This window comes from Astatotilapia calliptera, chromosome 14 (genome assembly GCF_900246225.1).
Source record: "Astatotilapia calliptera chromosome 14, fAstCal1.2, whole genome shotgun sequence".
Lineage (NCBI taxonomy): Eukaryota > Metazoa > Chordata > Actinopteri > Cichliformes > Cichlidae > Astatotilapia > Astatotilapia calliptera.
In genome coordinates, this window is record NC_039315.1 from 22,775,473 (window position 1) to 22,794,019 (window position 18,547).

Here is an 18,547-nt window from a genome sequence, read left to right on the forward strand (position 1 = left end):
CCACAGAAATTCTTTTGTCCATGAAACCATAAAGCTGCACTTTCTTTTTGCCTTATAGTCTGATTTGTCATAACTTCTCCGTTTTGTGGTAAGCTTTTCTTTGGCTGTCACTTCTTCACCCTGACCTGTCTTATTTGGCTCAGCAGAACTGAAATGCTTTTACACACGCACTCACATAAGCTCAGCGATTCTCTGCGCGATCAACCTCTCACATGTGTAAGCTGCGGGAGATTTCACTTGTCATGTTTGCATAGTAAGCTAACGATTAATAAGACGATGTCAGAGGAATTGGTGCACAAATTATCATCACTCACAGATCAGTGCTGTCGCTCTCTATACACAGTTCCCGATTGCAAAGTGAAAGCAAAAAAACAAGCGCAAATTCAAACGCGACTTCAATATGTCACATATTGACAGTGGCTCACCGATGCCAATGACATAATTACCCAGCTACATTTCCCGAAAGAATGCAAAAGCATTGACATATATTTTTCCTACAATAGCCCAACGGGCAGGGCAGAGATAGATTTTGGTAGCCCGACTGAAAAAATCGCTAGCTCCGGGACGTCGGGCTAGCGATATTGCAAGCCCTGTATCTGATTGAGGAATCACTCATCTTTGGAAAAGAGAGTTTATTACAGAGAAATGTCTCTTTCCAAAATAAAAGCTATACTATCCGCTTCTTCTGGGCTATATTCTCAGCAGCATAAGGAGAATCATGTGCTAACAGCTGTCTAAATGACTCGGCTAAAGTTAGTAGCATGCTTGCTTTTTTTTGTCTGCTTCCACTTGTCTTTGCACTACGATGATGTCGGCGTAAATGTGCAGTCATATTCGTTGTGTTCCCACTAGTGCTTTCAGGTTAATCTCGTTGAAATGACCTTAACGCCACAACACGGCAAATCTCCGTTAAGGAGCTACCGCCGATCGCTCCGTGCATGGAGCTAGACGGCCAACACATCAACGAGCTAACTGCGCTAACACACTAGTTCACACCAATGTAATTGAGCATTGCATGGCACATCCAACATACTGTTTTACTTTAGTCCATGACTCGCTTACCTTCAGGGTCATACGTCACATGAAAACCAAAATAATTCCAAACGCCAGATCTGAATGAGGGTCAATTTGCCTGTTGCAAGGAGAGCTTAACTTCTGTCTCGCTAGCTTGCCCTGTGCTCTTCCTTCTGACTATGCTGTCTGTGTTGAGCGCTCAGTGGATCTGCGCTCGACAGTGCAGCCTAGGCGGAGTAGTCGAACACAGATTCACTGAGCGCTCAACACAGACAGCATCGTCAGAAGGAAAGTTGATAAAATAAATTACAAATGTTGTATTGTTCATACATATGCGTACCGAACCGAAAGCACTGTATCGAACGGTTCAATATCGATACGAATATCGTTGCACCCCTAATATATATATATATTGCACCCCTAATATATATATATATATATATATATATATATATATATATATATATATATATATATATATATATATATATATATATGAACAACTGATGGTACAGACAAGCAGACATACGACAAAAAGAGAAACAAAAAAAGTAAATATGAAACCACCAAGAGGAAACAGCTGGGTTAAGTTAACCAGCAAAAATTCCCCTACAGTTCCCTGAGTACTCAGTATAAGCTACTACCTAAAGAGAAATTTCAGGTAAATAATTGTGTTATTTGATAGTAATAATATAGGCCGAAGACAGGACAATTAAAATCTAAGCTAATCTAAGTCCAATTAAAGAAAAAGTCCTCAAATTAAGGTCCAGAAGTATTATTGTTTTATAATATTTTCGGTTATTACAAAGTAACACATAATTCAATATAATATATATTGAGGTAGCCTAATAGTTGTATCAGTGTCTGTATGTAGTCAAACAACAGGCTCTCAAATAAAAGAAAAAACATTCAGTTAAATAATACTTTGCACTATGCTTATTATTTCACCATGAACTCGAGAATTCTATAATAATAGAATAATAATAAAATTGAACAATGTTCTTTTACATTCAAAATTAAAATAAATGAGCTTTTGTCATAAAAAATGTTTCATTTAAAAAGGGAAAGAGAAGTTTCTTCATCTTCTTTATCCTCAGTCACATCAAGAATTATTAAGAACAGCTTTTACCGACCGCTTTTCTCTCTCTGTTGCTTTTACTTTTGTCTTTGGACTTCTGCGTTTCATCTCCTCTCAGACTTCTCTGTTTGCACACACACGTGTTCGCAGGGTTGCACTGAAGAAACTAAATGATTGGCTGAGTAGCTTCATGTGTGATGAGTTACAATGCACGTGATTGGTCTGTATGTTTCCTATGTGCATACATGTAGTACTACAAACTGTACTGTAAATATACAAGAAAACTGTTTCTCTACAGGTTCTAGGGCCTAGGAAATTATATGCTGTTGATGGCGATAGAAATTAAACCTTCACCCATTTCCCAGTTTAACACAGTGTAGTAAAAATACTAAATAGACAAGATAGTGCTGGCTCATCCTTTTTATCTCTCTTTCTTCTCCTTATTCTTTATCTCTTCTATCTATCAGTGTGGGTGTTTGTGAGATACCAACACTTGTGATTCAGTCCATCACACTACTTTTTTTTTTTGGCCTTACCTGTTTTCGCTGTTTCCAGATTCCTGGATCTCCTGATGTGCATAACTAATAAAGAGAGTTTTATCTGTGGAGATAAATTTTCTGGATTCGGAAAAATTGTGAGTAATACAAAATTTTTGCTGATTTCCACATTAGGTGTGAACTTGACCAGATTTCAACAAAAATTAAATCAGGTGGAACTGTTATTGGTATCTACCATCAAAGAAAAAAAAAATGAAAATAATGAAAATAATGGATGCTAGACTGCTAACAGACAGACAGAACTGATTACAAACTCCATTTCCAGGGGAGATTAACCAAACCAAAGCAACTATTTTACTGACTGAAACTCTGAAACATGTATAGATGTGTAATGATGAGTTACTTTGCTTTTTAAAATCTTTAAAATCTTTTTTCTTTTTAGTTTTTACTGGCTAGCTATTACCATATTTTTTCAGTTACTTTAAATGATTAGAGAATTCATGTTCTGGGACTTGAGACAACCCAAAAATGCCAATATCCTTAAAGTGTAACAAAAGGTGGCATAGCAGAAGGGAAAAAAGTGTGAAAGCTCATGCCTCTGAGGGGCAAAAAAGTACATGGTATCATTTTGCAGTGGTTGCTATGCGGGCAGATGCACGAAACCCGCCCACCTCTGGTGCACTCATATGGACCCTGCTACTCAAATTTTAATAGACCAATTATACTGAAATTTTCCCACACTTCAAAAATGCTGAAATGTGGGAAAAGCCCAAATGAGGGTTCACCCCCACCACAATTAACATAGTACAGGACTTTTTTTCATAAATAACGTGTGTGTGTTGGGGGGGGGGGGGGGGGGGGGGGGGGGGGGGGCGGTTGAGGCTTACTGTCACCCCAAACTTCCTCTTGTTTAAATATATAACAGTGGTTTTATTAACTTCCTTCATGGTGAAGCTGGAAATGCAAACCATAGTAACACATGGATTACAGAAATAGATTTGTGGACATGGTTAGGCCTATTAACATTTCCCACCTTGTCTTCATGCTTCCCACTTCATTTTGTTCTTTATGAGATCAGTTTTTTCTATCATATTGTTTAAAAAAAAGCAAAATATTTTTTTTTGACAAATGTCAGTTTACAGCGATGAATAAGGTGATCAGTGAAGTCTGACAGTTTTTGCATTTGAAATTCGACTGCACATGCAGAGACATCCCTTCCAGCAGTCTCTAACTTCCTCATTTTATGGTGATATCAGTGACTTTCTCTTTGCTGCTATTGTGTGAGTTAGCTTTTCGGCTACAGCCTCGGGTTGCGATGTTTTTAAAGAGTGGAGAAATTGGATTTTTAGAAGCTCCCACCGATGGAATTCAACACTATCTATTTATCTATCACTATCTATATCTATTTGTCAGAAGTACTTTGGATACGATTTGAACAACCATGACGACCTCAGCAACATGCACGGTAAGTAAAAAGTTCTGGTCACTTCTTTCAGTGTAAATCTGATCAGAATCCTTTTGAGGATTTGTTTGTGCACGTGTGACAAAAATATCTACTGTTATTCACACGATTTTTCATAAGTTGTGTGGAATGTCAGGAAATCTTTATACTTAAAAAGAAAAACAAATCGACCTTAAAATCTTTTTGTTTCCTTTAGGTTGGTTCCAGAAACTCTTGAAATCGAGAGGATCTTTATCAAAGCAACACAATAAAGAAGCCACAAAAGGTTCAGTGTCTTCTGTTAGTGGTGCATTAACATCATCCTCATCTACATTACCATCGTGCTCTTCGTCGTCGCTGTCATCATCACCCGGGGGGACCCCCTCGAAACCACGGCAGCTGCCTACTGTTCTCAGTTGTGAGTTGAGATGGAAAAGAAAGTATGACCTATTTGTTTGTCACAGCAGCGCCCAAAGTGACATTGAAGAGGCCACACGCCTGGTCTCCTTCCTTGAGGATTCGCCCCGCAGCCTCAGATGCTTTCTGTGGCAGAGGGACGCCTGTCCAGGAGGTGCAGTTTGCACCGAGTTTTGTCAGGCAGTGGAGAACAGTCACTTACGAGCTCTGCTTATCACTCCTAATTTTGTTCAGGATGATTGGTGTAATTATATGATGCACCAGGTACTGACAGAGGGACCCATGTCCAATAGGATGATTCCTCTGCTTCACAGCCTGTCCCACTCTCAGTACCCTAAGGAGCTGAAGTTCTACTACTACATTGACCTGAGCAGGAACCCCATCCAAGCCTATACGCTTGTCAACAGGACGGTACTCCAGTGTAAGTAATGAGAAGAGAGTGATATGAACACGAGCTGAGATCAGTCATGCCATGTTTAAAATGATATTTGTTTAAATCAGCTGGGAATCACAGACTGATTTAACACATCACAAATCAAAGTGATGTGCTGTGATAAACTCCTCATCCTGATTCTCATACTTAAATGTTTCAGATCATCAAATATTAGATAAAGATAATCCAAATTAATAGAAAATACAATTCTTAAGTGATTCTGTCATTTATCAAAGGTACAGCGATGACCTTTTCTAGGTTATTATTTAGAAAAAATGTTCTCCTCATAAATATATATTGATTAGTGTTTGACTACAGCTTCTAAAAGATTGATGCGTTTTCATAAACTTCAAATGAATTTATTAAAAATGCACAGGAGCGTGCTCAAGTTTGTGGAAGCCTTCATGTTTGTTTTACCCAACACTTTACTTGTAAATCTTCTTTTATATCCAACTAGCAAAAAAAGAGAAAAGAAATAAAAGGGTCATCTGCATGAATCAGTTCTCTGGGTGAGATAATATCTTTAAAAACATTCCTTTGTTCTTTCTTCAGACCTGGAGGACCTGGTTAAAAAAGAGGTGACTCATAATTTCCAGATGAGTGGCTCTAGCAGTGGATTAGATGGAGCAGACAGCTCAAAAGAAGACAAGCTGATGTCCCAGCACAGCCCTGCTGGGACTGCTATTCCACTGGAAGTGATGCGAAAGAGCCATAAACACTTTAGTGGCATTTCCTGTGATCATCAGCAGCAGCAATTAAAGAATATGACGCAGGAAGGGAGAAACTTAGCTACTGACTGATCTCCGTTTTAGTGTTCCTTTTATCACAGCGTGCGGTTATTGCTTTTTTAACACTGGATATGTGGCAGAACAATAAAAATGATCAGCATGGGAATTCAATTTTCCTGTCACAGCTTGTGAACTATAGTGTGAGTGCGCAAGATATTTAAATGTAAACATTAAAGGCGTTTGTGTTTGTAGTCTCAGCTTTGTAATGAGAGGAGGTTGTCTTTTCCACTAGGTGGTGTATTCTACTGCAAATTCCAACAATAGAGAGTACCAGTGAGGAAACATGAATGGGTCATATCATGAGGTCTGTGTGTGGGTTGTGTATGAGAAAGGGAAATACCCACCCATTACAAACTGCTGACAGTGGTATGACATTTGAACTGGGCTTCGAGTGATAACACAGGGAATGTAATTCCTTTTTAGGAAAAAAAAAACACACTTCTTTCTTCATTTTAAATTAAATATTTCTTTAGACTTATCATCTTTTGCTGTTAGTATTTCTGCCAACCTGCCAACCATTGTTTCTTGTTTGGAATTGCAGTGCATGGGTGTATTTGAACGTGTGTTGTCCAGACTGTATCTTCCTGACACTTGGACAGTGTCAGACAGCACCAGGTCCGGTCCAACTATAACTAATGAATAAATAGTTGAAACAAAGTCTGATCAAGTTGAAAATTTGTTGTGAACCCCTATCGTCCTTCCAAGGGAGCTTTCACTTCTCCTTGGCAGACTTCACTATTCATTAAGCATAGTAACAAACAACAGGTTTTAGATAGCTGACATTAAGTTTAGTCCACTCATCGTGGAATATGAAGTATTCACAGTATCAAGTGGAGAACAATGTGTGATGTTTTTTTTTTTTTTTCCAAAAAGCAGACAGGGCTTATATTCCCTTTACAAGGAATCGTTTGCACTGAAGATGTACTACTGTGTTCTGTTCCTCACTCTTCCCCAACCTCCTAAACAACAGCAGACATTTAGCGCTGCAAACAGAGATCCCTTATAATCGGCTATTTCGTGCCAAGCCAACGTTGCAACATAAAAATTGAGACTAATCTCTAAAAGGAACAGATGTTCTATGAAGCCTTTGTTGTTACCAAATCCTTGAGCATGCGCATGTGTACGCACACACACACACACACACACATTCAGATGTAGTTATGTGAATGGCTGTTAACGTCAGACAAAACACGTGTCACATTTCACATACGTAATGTAAAAAGCAAGCTAAACTAACGAACTGTGGCCCTATAAATGGTCTGATCACGATCGCTAATGAATGCCAGCAAATTGCAGAATGTAAGCTGAATTCTGTTTTCTCATGCTGTGCTCTGCTGTGCCGTGTTAGCTAACGTTAAGGCACAGCATTGTTGGACTTGGACATGAATTCTCAATTAATGTGAGAATTTAATCAAGCTGTTTATCAGAGAGGAAGCATATTTGAGCGCTAGCCTAACATTAGCTGCCATAATGTTAGCTTATAGCCACCTGTTGCTGTTTAGCTGCTTCATTGTCAGGATTCCAGATGTCTAATCTTCTGACACTAAGTAATTGTGACAATATTCTGAATACATAAGCATTTTAATGTATCCTTTTGTGTGTAAGAGCCCTGACTTCGGTTCAGGTAATGGCACTTGAAGCGAGTAGTATATTTATGAGTACAGTATTCTTTTTTTTTTCAGCTCAGGAGGAAGAGCAGATCATCTACCAATCGGTTGGTGGTTTGATCCCTGCCTGCTCCTGTCTACATGCCAAATATCATTGGGCAAGATAATAAACCGAAGTAGCTCTGTGATGCATCCATCAGGGTATGAATGTGTGTGAATGTTAGATAGCAAGCAGTTCTGCATAGAAATAGTGCTTGTACAACTGGCTGTGAATAGGTGAATTAAGCATGTTGTTTATAAAGCACCTTGCTTCAGGACAGTATAAATGTTCCATATATCAATCAGTGTTAGACTAAAATCTGCCAAAATATAAAAGGTTTCCTTTGTTTATAAAGACAAAACATGATTTGATTAGATTGACATGTGACACTGCAAGGCAGTGGTTTATATTGTTGCCTCACAGATATGTGTACTCTGTGTTCTAATCCACTAGACCTATTTTAGGCTCACTAAAATTTGACAGCTTAAAATAGGATCATATTTGCCTGTGTGTTCTTACTGGGAGTGTGCATGGTTTCACTGTGCCTTTGTGAGATTATAGGTGCGATTGTGAGTGGAAACAGTTATCTGTGTTAGCCCCACACAGGATGTACCCCACCTCTTTCATGATTAGAGCTGGGATAGATTCAACATGTCATATCCCTCACCTCGAACTGACCTTGAATTGGGTAAGTGGAAGGAAATGTTTTTGGTTTTCGATGAATAATACTGATAAATGACTAAAATGCTCATCCACTTGTCTAAAGACTAAAACTGAAAACAGTGACTGTGGTTTGGTGTGGAAAAGCCCCCGAACATGCAAGTTGAGTGTCATCATCCCACAAATTTCAACACCAAGAAAGATGTAAAGGAGAGCGCAGAGTTTAGGTCTCTTAATAGCAAGCAGTGTGTTTTAGATCACTATCGTTGGGAGAGCGTTGAGCTTTAAGTCCCCTTGGTGGTCTGTACAGTGTGCGGTGGCACTGACCTGGATCTTTCTGCCTGTCTTGAGTGAGTTCAGCTGGCTGTGCTACAGCGATGAAGCAGCTGGGTTACAGATAAACATTTTCGTGGTTTCAGTGAGACTGGTGAGCATACTGAGCCATAAGAAATGAGAATCACTTACAGTACAGTAGCTTTATAGACAAAATAAAAGACGGAAGTCTTTCCTTCCTTACCATTGTTGCCAAGATGCCTGCTCAAAGGGGGAAGGGGGACGTATGATTTTTGGAGTTTACTGTGGAGTCTTTACCACCATGAGGCAACTGTTGTGATTTGATGCTACATAAAAAATGTTATTGAATTGAATTAAAGCCACATAATAAACACCGTTATTCATTAACTTATCTGCCACTGTGTTTTTTTAATTGTTTTACCAGCAGCATTAAGTTTATAACATGAACATCTAGTTTTATTGCACTTTGGCCTATTTCTGTGTTTATGATTTCATTATACCCTCTCCCCAGTGTGAAACAAGGAAGAAAGATAAAGCTTCTTTGCAGCTACTTCTTCTACATAACATTTAAAAGTCTAATTCAGGATCCCGTTTGCTATTGTATTCTTGGGCATTGTTGGGAAAATAATTCTGACATCCACTTAAGAAAGACTGCACACAATCTATCTTATACTGAGTCAGACATGATTAATGACGAGCTAAACTTGATGATGGAACTGGACAAATAAAGTCGTAAAGGAGCGACGCTTTCGTTTAAAGAACCCAATGAATGTTCGTTGCCAAGAGATATAGAAGATGTTCAGACTGTGGTTTCTCAAATCTACATAATTAAACATCTATGTTCTAAAATCAAACAAAGAATTATGAGTTTTCTAAGGAAAAACTAGTATAAACCAACCAGTAACCGTCGTGGGGCGACCGTGGTTTGTGGGGCGACCGTGGTTCAGGGGGTTGGGAAGCTCATCTTGTAACTGGAAGGTTACTGGTTTGATCCTCTGCTCTGTCTGTCTTGGTCTTTGTGTCCTTGGGCAAAACACTTCACCTACCGATGGCGTGATATGGCAGCCTCGCTTCTGTCAGTTTGCCCCAGGGCAGCTGTGGCTACGACTATAGCTTGCCTCCACCAGTGTGTGAATGCAAGAGTGAATGAATAGCGGAATTGTAAAGCGCTTTGAGTGTTTCGAAAAGCGCTATATAAATGCAATCCATTATTATTAACCCAACAGAAGCGCTGATCTTTTCTTTTTTATGTTTTAGTCTGTTACTTATGGCAGACTACACCATGCTGTTACTTACAGATAAAAAATATGTCTCTCTAAATGTTGGTACCTGTACAAAAAATGTAAAGACGAGTTCATCAGGTACCCTTCAACAGTAACTCCATCTAATTCACCCCACAGGCGGGATCAACCTGTATAGAATATATGAGGCTATTTCAGCTTCCTTTGGTGAGAGTGAGAATCAAATGTCCTACTGCTTGAACAAAACAATTTCAAAAGATAGTGGCTGTCATTGTATTATGTAATATTTCCCCAGTATTTGCTTGGTATCTCTTTCAAGGAAACAACAAATATCTGGCATCAGATCTTTGACTCATCTGAGTTATGTCTAGCTGATATAAGATTATTTGTGTTACTAATTAACTTATTTCCAGATGTTGTTGTGAGAACAAGAAGCGCAGAGGAAGGGACATTGCAACATAAGAAACATTATTTGTCTTGCCACAGAGTAACCTCCCTTGGAGACTCTGTATCTGGGTGTGTCTTTTGTCGCTACTAAACAACTTCCTAGGAATACATGGTAAAAGGGATAGGTTATTTCAAATCCATGATCACATCATAAATGACTGGAAAATCATTCTCCATGAATGATTACCATTACGAACTCTAGCTTCTGCCAGTACAGTTTCACGTGAAATTGTATTTCATATCACAAAGTAGTTAACAATGTCTCATAAAAAGTGTGTTTATAACTGTGTGCAGTGTGCGTCAGCATAGAGGGTTGGAAATATTGAATTGAATCATTGGGCATTCATGAATCCGTGGTATTTGGATGTGTCTGAAACTGCCTGGATTAATGCTCATTATTAATGAACTGCAAAGGCAGCCAAGACTCAAAACTTTCCACTGACACGCTCCTGATTGTGTTAAAAAAAGAAACAAGACGATGCTCACTGAAAGCAGAAATGTAGGCTTAAGGACAAAGCTTGACACAAACTGGTGTTTCTTGCTCTGATAGTAAAGATGGGAAAAGTGAACTGAAATTTAAGTTTGGTCAGAATACACTATTATGTAGTGTGACTGAGAGCAACATGCTAATTATCCAAAACCAAGAGTTAATGTTTGACAGATCAAAGTAAAACTCATTATGATTTGATGAGACATCTATAGAATAAGCTAAGCTAAGCTAAGCTAAGCTAAGCTAAGATAAGATAAGACTATTGATCCCACGACGGGGAAATTTTTTGCGTTACAGATATCAGAAGGAAATACAAAAATACAAAAAAGTACAATCAATGAAAAAAAAAAGTAAGATAATACACTGTATACAATGGTAGCATACACAGTATGTGATGATGGATATGGTTGGAAATATGCAAGACATAAACTATATAGCTTGACATAGAATAGAATAGCCTTTATTGTCATTGTACAGAGTACAACGAAATTGGAGTGCCACTCCCTTGGTGCAAGTTTCAATAATAAATATAAATGTTTTTGTTTGTTTTTTTTTGTTTTTTTTGCCTGTCCCGTTTGGCTCTTTTGCCATCAGAATTGTTGTCTAAAGGCAAAGAAAGATGCCCAACGGATTTACTTTACCAAATTGACCATCCCAGCCTTGCCATAATGGTCCATTTGATTCACCTTTTATTGTTTATTTTATTTTCACTTACTGAATATAGGACAGACTTGACTGGGGGAAAGAAGGGGAGAAAGAAAGAGGGAAAGAGAAACAGCTGAGAAGAGGGACGGGGGAGAAGGGCAAAAACCAAAAACCAACAGAACGGGCAGAAAAAGAAAAAAAGAAGAAAAAAAGAAAAAAAAATGCATATATCAATCACCTGGGTCACCTGCTGAGAAAGAAAAAAGAAAACAAGCAGAAGAGAACAAGAGTAATAGAATAAACAACATCACAATGATATATGGGAATATGACAGTAAATACTAAATATTAAACATTATTGTGCAGCACATAAGATCAACAGAATAAATATAAATGTAAAATATAAAAAGTACAAAAAAAACAATCGTAAGTACTCAAACAATAGTACAATATATACAGGATAGCAGCATTAATATAATGACAGTATGAATAGCAGCATAATATAATGACAGTGACAGTATGGAATAGGTTCAATTGTTTTTGTGCTTATTTACTATGTTGGTAGCTCTGGGAAAGAAGCTATCCCTGAATCTGTTTGTCTTGGTTTTATGTGATCTGTACCATCGGCCTGACGGTAATAGTTCAAACAGTTGGTTGCTGGGGTGAGAGTAGTCCTTGATGATATTGCCAGCTCTGCTGAGGTACCGAGAGTTTGCAGTGACCCCCAGGCTGGGCAGAGAGCAGCCAGTGATCTTCTGGGCTGTGTTGATGACCCTCTGCAGTACTTTCCTGTCCGCAGCTGAGCACCCTGCATACCATGTTGTTATGCCGTACGTTAGGATGCTCTCTATGGTGACTCTGTAAAATGTCACCAGCAGCCTCTCCTCCAGGTTGTTCTTCCTGAGCACTCTCAGAAAGTGGAGACGCTGCTGGGCCTTTTTAACCACCGCCGTGGTATTTGCAGTCCAGGAGAGGTCATCAGAGATCTGCACGCCCAGAAACCTCATGGAGTGTACCCTCTCCACACAGCTCCCGTGAATGTAAAGTGGGGCCGGGTCTGCTCTGCCCTTCCTGAAGTCCAAGATAAGTTCTTTAGCTTTCGTGGTGTTCAGTTGGAGGTTGTTAACTGAACACCACTCAGTCAGTCTGTTGACCTCATCTCTGTAGTCCGACTCATCCCCCCCTTGAGATGAGTCCAACCACTGTGGTGTCATCCGCGAACTTTATGATGGTGTTTGAGAGATGGGTAGGGGAGCAGTCGGATGTGTAGAGCGTAAACAGGAGGGGACTCAAAACACATCCTTGTGGAGACCCGGTGCTGAGTGTGATGGTGCTGGACAGGTGGGGGCCGAGTCTGACAGACTGTGGTCTATTTGTCAGGAAGTCCTTGATCCAGAGGCAGATGGGGGTGGAGAGTCCCAGGTGAGACAGTTTCTGGACCAGGATCTCCAGGATGATATGATTGAATGCTGAGCTGTGAAGTCCAGAAAGAGCATTCTCACATAGCTTCCTCGGTGCTCCAGGTGACTCAGCGCAGTGTGGAGCGCTATGGTGATAGCGTCCTCGGTGGATCGATTTGTCCTGTAGGCAAATTGGTGGGGGTCCAGAGTGGGAGGCAGACCGGCCCTGATGTGCTGACAGACCAGTCTCTCAAAACACTTCATCACTACAGGCGTAAGTGCAACAGGCCTGTAGTCATTTGGGCTGGCCACAGCTGTCTTCTTGGCGATGGGGATGATGGTGGAGGTTTTGAGGCAGGGCGGGACGGTGTTTGATGACAAGGAAAGGTTGAAGATTTTAGTGAAGACTCCGGTCAGTTTGTCAGCACATGCTCTGAGAACCTAGCTATTGTACCACTACTATTCCTATGTATAGACATGTACACACTAAATATACATATGTATACATATACATACATATATACCTTCACATGTCCATACACATGGAAGGTCCATTATGCATGAAGTGGTGACCGTGGATGTTCACACAGTGTCCAGTGACTTATGACATCGTGAATGAGGAGTTATAGAGTCTAACTGCTGTTAGGATGAATGATCTGCGAAAGCGCTCCTTCCTGCAGCGAAGGTGTTTCAGTCTCTGACTAAAGGAGCTGCTCAGCCCACTCACATACTCATGCAGTGGGTGATGTGGGTTGATCATGATGGATGTCAGCTTTACTAACATCCTCCTCTCGCCAACCACCTCCACAGACTCCAGGGGACATCCCAGCACGGAGCTAGACCTCGGCACCAGTTTGTCAATCCTGCTCCTGTCCCTGTCCGTGCATCCACTCCCCCAGCAGGCCACTGCATAGAAAAGGGCAGATGCTACCACAGTGTCATAGAATGTCCTTAACAGAGTCCTGCAGACTCCGAAGGACCTCAGTCTCCTCAGCAGGTGGAGTCGACTCTGGCCCTTCTTATACAGGACGTCTGCATTTGTAGTCCAGTCCAGTTTATTGTTGAGGTGAACACCCAGGTACTTATAAGAGTCCACTATCTCAATGTGGACTCTTATGTGCACATGAGCAAAGTTTTGATGTTGGAGCCTACTTTTACCTCGGTAATTCAATTTGTTGTAAACTACCTGATAGTCTATCTAGTGCATTTATAGCACCTATTTTCTTTTAAAATTCGTTCCTAAAAGACTGCGCAAAGAATCAGTGCCATTAATTAATTATTGAGAGACTCTCTCTACTTGTAAGGTTAGGCTTTCATAGGGTTCATCATTAGAGCTGGATTAGGTGACCCTGAACCATCCCTTAGTTACACTGTAATAAGTTTCAGCCGGTGGGAAATTCCCATGATGCACTGAGCACCTTTTTCAGCCATTTCCTTAAACCTTCTGTGTGCGTATACATCAATAATGCAATTAATCATTATACATAATTAAATATTGATCCTCCCTGAGCCTGCTGTGGGAGGTTTGTCCTAAGAGGGAGCTCTTCTTCCCCACTGTCGCCAAACGCTTGCTTATTGTAGGGTCTTGACAGCATAAAGTGCCTTGTGGCAGCTGTTGTTGTGAATTAGCCCTATCAATAAAAGTGAAATATCTCCGAAGACAAATGAGTTGAATATTTGTGAAGAATTTAACTCTACCGAAAGCAGCTATCCTTTGTAATTTACGTTTTTTTTTACATTTTCAATATTTCAAGAAAAGAAAAAAAAAACAGCTCAGAATTCACTTCATGTGTCAGCTGCATTTAGAGTTTTCTTTTTGTTTTTTTTAATCTCAGCCAGCTGCAAAGCCTTTCCAGATGTTGCTCCGTCTGCAATATAGTCCAGTTTGAGCCGGATTTATGAGGCATAGGTCAAATGATCGTGATGAGCTGTAGATTTTGAACGGGGCACTTTGAGAAGTCCTGCTTGCTGCTACGCCCGTACACAAGTTTTAACTTGCCCGGTTTTCGCAGTCAGTGAAACCTCTCTAGCGGCCAGTGCACATACCCCACATTGCGCATGCGTTGCTGCACAGTGTGTGTGTGGGGGGAGGGGGGGAAGAAGGGGTGTCCGCTGTTAAAAGCGCTATGTTAACCGCTATGTCAGAGCGACTTCATAGCAGGCAGAAGAGATAAACTCTGTGGTATTGCGCGTCCGGTGGAGCGTTACATCGTCACATGAGCGTTAACGCCCTCATTGCTTCTGTCGGCGTGCCTTAGCGGTGGGCTGACAGGGTTTGTTGGTTTCAAATGCACGGAATGGCACCAAAAGCAACGTGAACTTGGTTGCAGTTCTGAACAGAGTCGCTCCCCGCCGATTTAACGTCATCTGTCCGACAGCGCTGCTGGTAAGTGAGGCCGTTTAGGCCCCCCTTTTGGGCAAGCGAGCTATGTGTGTGTATTTGTGTGAATTTTGTTAGTCTTAAAAATACCCCAGACCTATTGGAGCCGAGTTATTATGGATCACAAGATTTAATTTGGCTGGCACAAGTCATCTCTGTGTGATGCTGTCCTTTTAGTGCTGGCAGCACGCTAGATGTAGACAGGAAACCCTTGAGTGCACGAGAATGACATGTCTCACATATATTCCCTGCAATCAGTGACATTGAATCTAACTTGAAATGGAATTTAAGTTTGGCAAGTATATCAAGAGCCCGGATTCTTGGTGGAAAAAACAAAAGCAGGCAGCGACAGATATACTTTTGGTCGGAGCTGATAAATTCAGATCGTGGAGATCGACGTCTCCTGATTATCTGCCTCCCTGTTTGAGCTTGTTTTAGACGTGTAGCTCCACAGTAATATTACAGCCATGCAAACTTTCAAAGCAAAGTCGTAGTGTGTGTTTTTTTGTTCTTGTCTGTTTCACTCATTGATGACACGTAATCTTTTTTTTAGATGCGAATGCCCGTTTTTTCCTTTGTGGTGATCACTCTGGTCACTTAGTCATTGACTGGGACAACAAACAGACTTTTGTGATGATCAGCGTGATCAAAGTCCTATTGACCTATTTTTTGGGTTGCTGATGTGAAGAGGCCGCTTGTGGATTTTGGATCAGTAGCAAAAAAGAAGAACACACTGGAAAATATTGCGACCTATTGCATTAACTTTTTACTATTCCTTTATTCTTGGTGTTCTCTATCATGCGGCACTGGGTCTGCTATAATCTATGTGCTGCAGTCCATTTTATTAGTGGCTTTCTACTGTGAACATTGTCTGCTGTTCTTATTATATTTGATATTAATGCTCTTAACTGTATTATTTTATTGTTTTTTTGTAAAGCACTTTGGTATGCCTAGGCTTTTAATGTGCTCTATAAATAAAGGTTGTTGTTGTTGTTTGTTAAGAATCGGCATTAATATAAGCGCAATTAGCACGACTGTGTTGAACTGGAAGATGTAAGTAAGTAAGAACGTAAAATAGATTCTTATAACACTTTTCAAACAGCATGCAACAAATAAATATACAAATACAAAAAGACAACGGTAATATCCGCTGGTTGAGAGCAGGCCTAAACAAATACAGTGGGGCAAAAAAGTATTTAGTCAGCCACCGATTGTGCAAGTTCCCCCACTTAAAATGATGACAGAGGTCAGTAATTTGCACCAGAGGTACACTTCAACTGTGAGAGACAGAATGTGAAAAAAAAATCCATGAATTCACATGGTAGGATTTGTAAAGAATTTATTCGTAAATCAGGGTGGAAAATAAATATTTGGTCACCTCAAACAAGGAAAATCTCTGGCTCTCACAGACCTGTAACGTCTTCTGTAAGAAGCTTTTCTGTCCCCCACTCGTTACCTGTATGAATGGCACCTGTTTGAACTCATCATCTGTATAAAAGACACCTGTCCACAGCCTCAAACAGTCAGACTCCAAACTCTGCCATGGCCAAGACCAAAGAGCTTTGGAAGGACACCAGGAAAAGTATTGTAGACCTGCACCAGACTGGGAAGAGTGAATCTACAATAGGCAAGCAGCTTGGTGTGAAAAAATCAACTGTGGGAGCAATCATCAGAAAATGGAAGACATACAAGACCACTGATAATCTCCCTCGATCTGGGGCTCCACGCAAGATCTCATCCCGTGGGGTCAAAATGATCATGAGAACGGTGAGCAAAGATCCCAGAACCACACGGGGGGACCTGGTGAATGACCTGCAGAGAGCTGGGACCAAAGTAACAAAGGTCACCATCAGTAACACACTACAACGGCAGGGAATCAAATCCCGCAGTGCCAGACGTGTTCCGCTGCTGAAGCCAGTGCATGTCCAGGCCCGTCTGAAGTTTGCCAGAGAGCACATGGATGATACAATAAATTGGGAGAATGTCATGTGGTCAGATGAAACCAAAGTAGAACTTTTTGGTATAAACTCAACTCGTCGTGTTTAGAGGAAGAAGAATACTGAGTTGCATCCCAAGAACACCATACCTACTGTGAAGCATGGGGGTGGAAACATCATGCTATGGGGCTGTTTTTCTGCCAAGGGGACAGGACGACTGATCCGTGTTAAGGACAGAATGAATGGGGCCATGTATCGTGGGATTTTGAGCCAAAACCTCCTTCCATCAGTGAGAACTTTGAAGATGAAACGAGGCTGGGTCTTCCAACATGACAATGATCCAAAACACAGCGCCCGGGCAACAAAGGAGTGGCTCCGTAAGAAGCATTTGAAAGTCCTGGAGTGGCCTAGCCAGTCTCCAGACCTCAACCCCATAGAAAATCTGTGGCGGGAGTTGAAAGTCCGTGTTACTCGGCGACAGCCCCAAAACATCACTGCTCTCGAGAAGATCTGCATGGAGGAATGGGCCAAAATACCAGCTACTGTGTGTGCAAACCTGGTAAAGACCTATAGTAAACGTTTGACCTCTGTTATTGCCAACAAAGGTTATGTTACAAAGTATTGAGTTGTATTTTTGTTATTGACCAAATACTTATTTTCCACCCTGATTTACGAATAAATTCTTTACAAATCCTACCATGTGGATTCATGGATTTTTTTTTCACATTCTGTCTCTCACAGTTGAAGTGTACCTCTGGTGCAAATTACTGACCTCTGTCATCATTTTAGGTGGGGGAACTTGCACAATCGGTGGCTGACTAAATACTTTTTTGCCCCACTGTAAGTCTTGAGCTTCCCCGTTTAAAAGAGCCGCTCATGATGACTCAAGTAGAGTACAAATTCTCCTGAAATCTTAACATCAGAATATCAGTCTGCATTAGAGTTGCACACCTCTCTTTTGACGACATCCTTGTTCCCACTTGCTGTTGTCCAGGGCAGTAAATGTCATGCTGTAAAAGTTGCAATGATGAATGAATGAATGATTGAAAGATGCTTTTGAAGATGTACCTGCATTCATACTCCTTAATATTTGCCATAATAACCTTGGACTCTAATATTTGACTGCATTCAAAGGTCATTGATAAGGTTTATTATACACTTATATGGGATTTTACGAACTAAATTCCCTTGGAGCTTGCGTCATGTTGAGCTACACACCTTTGCAACTTCTGTGACTAAGAGAACAGGCGAGAGTAGCTTTAAATGGATTACTAATCCATTCCTGTTACACTTCCCTTTTTCATTTTTTCCCTGTTCTGTTTCCTTGGTAGTTTAGGCATGGCTGAATTTTAGATCAGGATGGCTGTGGAGTCTCCAATGTCAACCATCTGAAAGAGTATGTAGGATTAGATGGGAATGGAAAATGTATTTACAAAGCACATTTTATTATATGCAAACTCAAAGTGCAGTGTCCTTTTTCTGTGTTTAGTCTCCTTCATGGCAGTGACTTTAGTTTTTTCTTCTTCTACAGATATCATATATAATCGAGATTAATGATATGAAGTGTGTGGCAACTTGAAGGTAATCATTAAATATGGTCTCTGCAGTACTGACTCATTTCTGCTTGAATCAATTAGCTGGGCTCAAAGCTGGGCTCAAAAAATATTATAAACACACATCTGTCCCCAAAACATTGATGTCAGGCAAACCTAATCATTCCCTGACCCTGCAAGCACACT

The 18,547-nt window shown here is 40.5% G+C and overlaps 2 protein-coding genes across 6 annotated transcripts in view; both read left to right on the forward strand.

Annotated features, from left to right (window-relative positions):
- Positions 1-3,872: 3,872 nt before the first annotated feature.
- tirap (toll-interleukin 1 receptor (TIR) domain containing adaptor protein) lies at positions 3,873-6,111 on the forward strand. Its single transcript, XM_026193094.1, has 3 exons — positions 3,873-4,054; positions 4,248-4,868; positions 5,433-6,111. Exons 1-3 carry the CDS (start codon positions 4,048-4,050, stop codon positions 5,678-5,680), a joined length of 876 nt encoding a protein of 291 aa, XP_026048879.1. The 5' UTR covers positions 3,873-4,047; the 3' UTR covers positions 5,681-6,111.
- Positions 6,112-7,865: 1,754 nt separating this feature from the next.
- The window catches only part of st3gal4 (ST3 beta-galactoside alpha-2,3-sialyltransferase 4), a 41,165-nt gene continuing 30,483 nt past the window's right edge, over positions 7,866-18,547 (forward strand). For 2 of the 5 annotated variants that reach the window (XM_026191632.1, XM_026191636.1), the window contains exon 1: positions 14,597-14,877. The gene's annotated coding sequence lies outside the window, so the exon portion shown is untranslated. Of the gene's footprint in view, positions 8,004-14,596; positions 14,878-17,626; positions 18,205-18,339; positions 18,390-18,547 lie in introns of those variants that run through there. The other 3 variants (XM_026191635.1, XM_026191633.1, XM_026191634.1) reach the window with 3 other exon arrangements.

What these genes read in the sequence shown, in the direction of transcription:
- tirap (XM_026193094.1), top strand. An exon ending in CAACAGGACGGTACTCCAGT is followed by an intron (nt 4,869 to 5,432) that starts GTAAGTAATGAG and finishes TTCTTTCTTCAG; the next exon opens with ACCTGGAGGACCTGGTTAAA.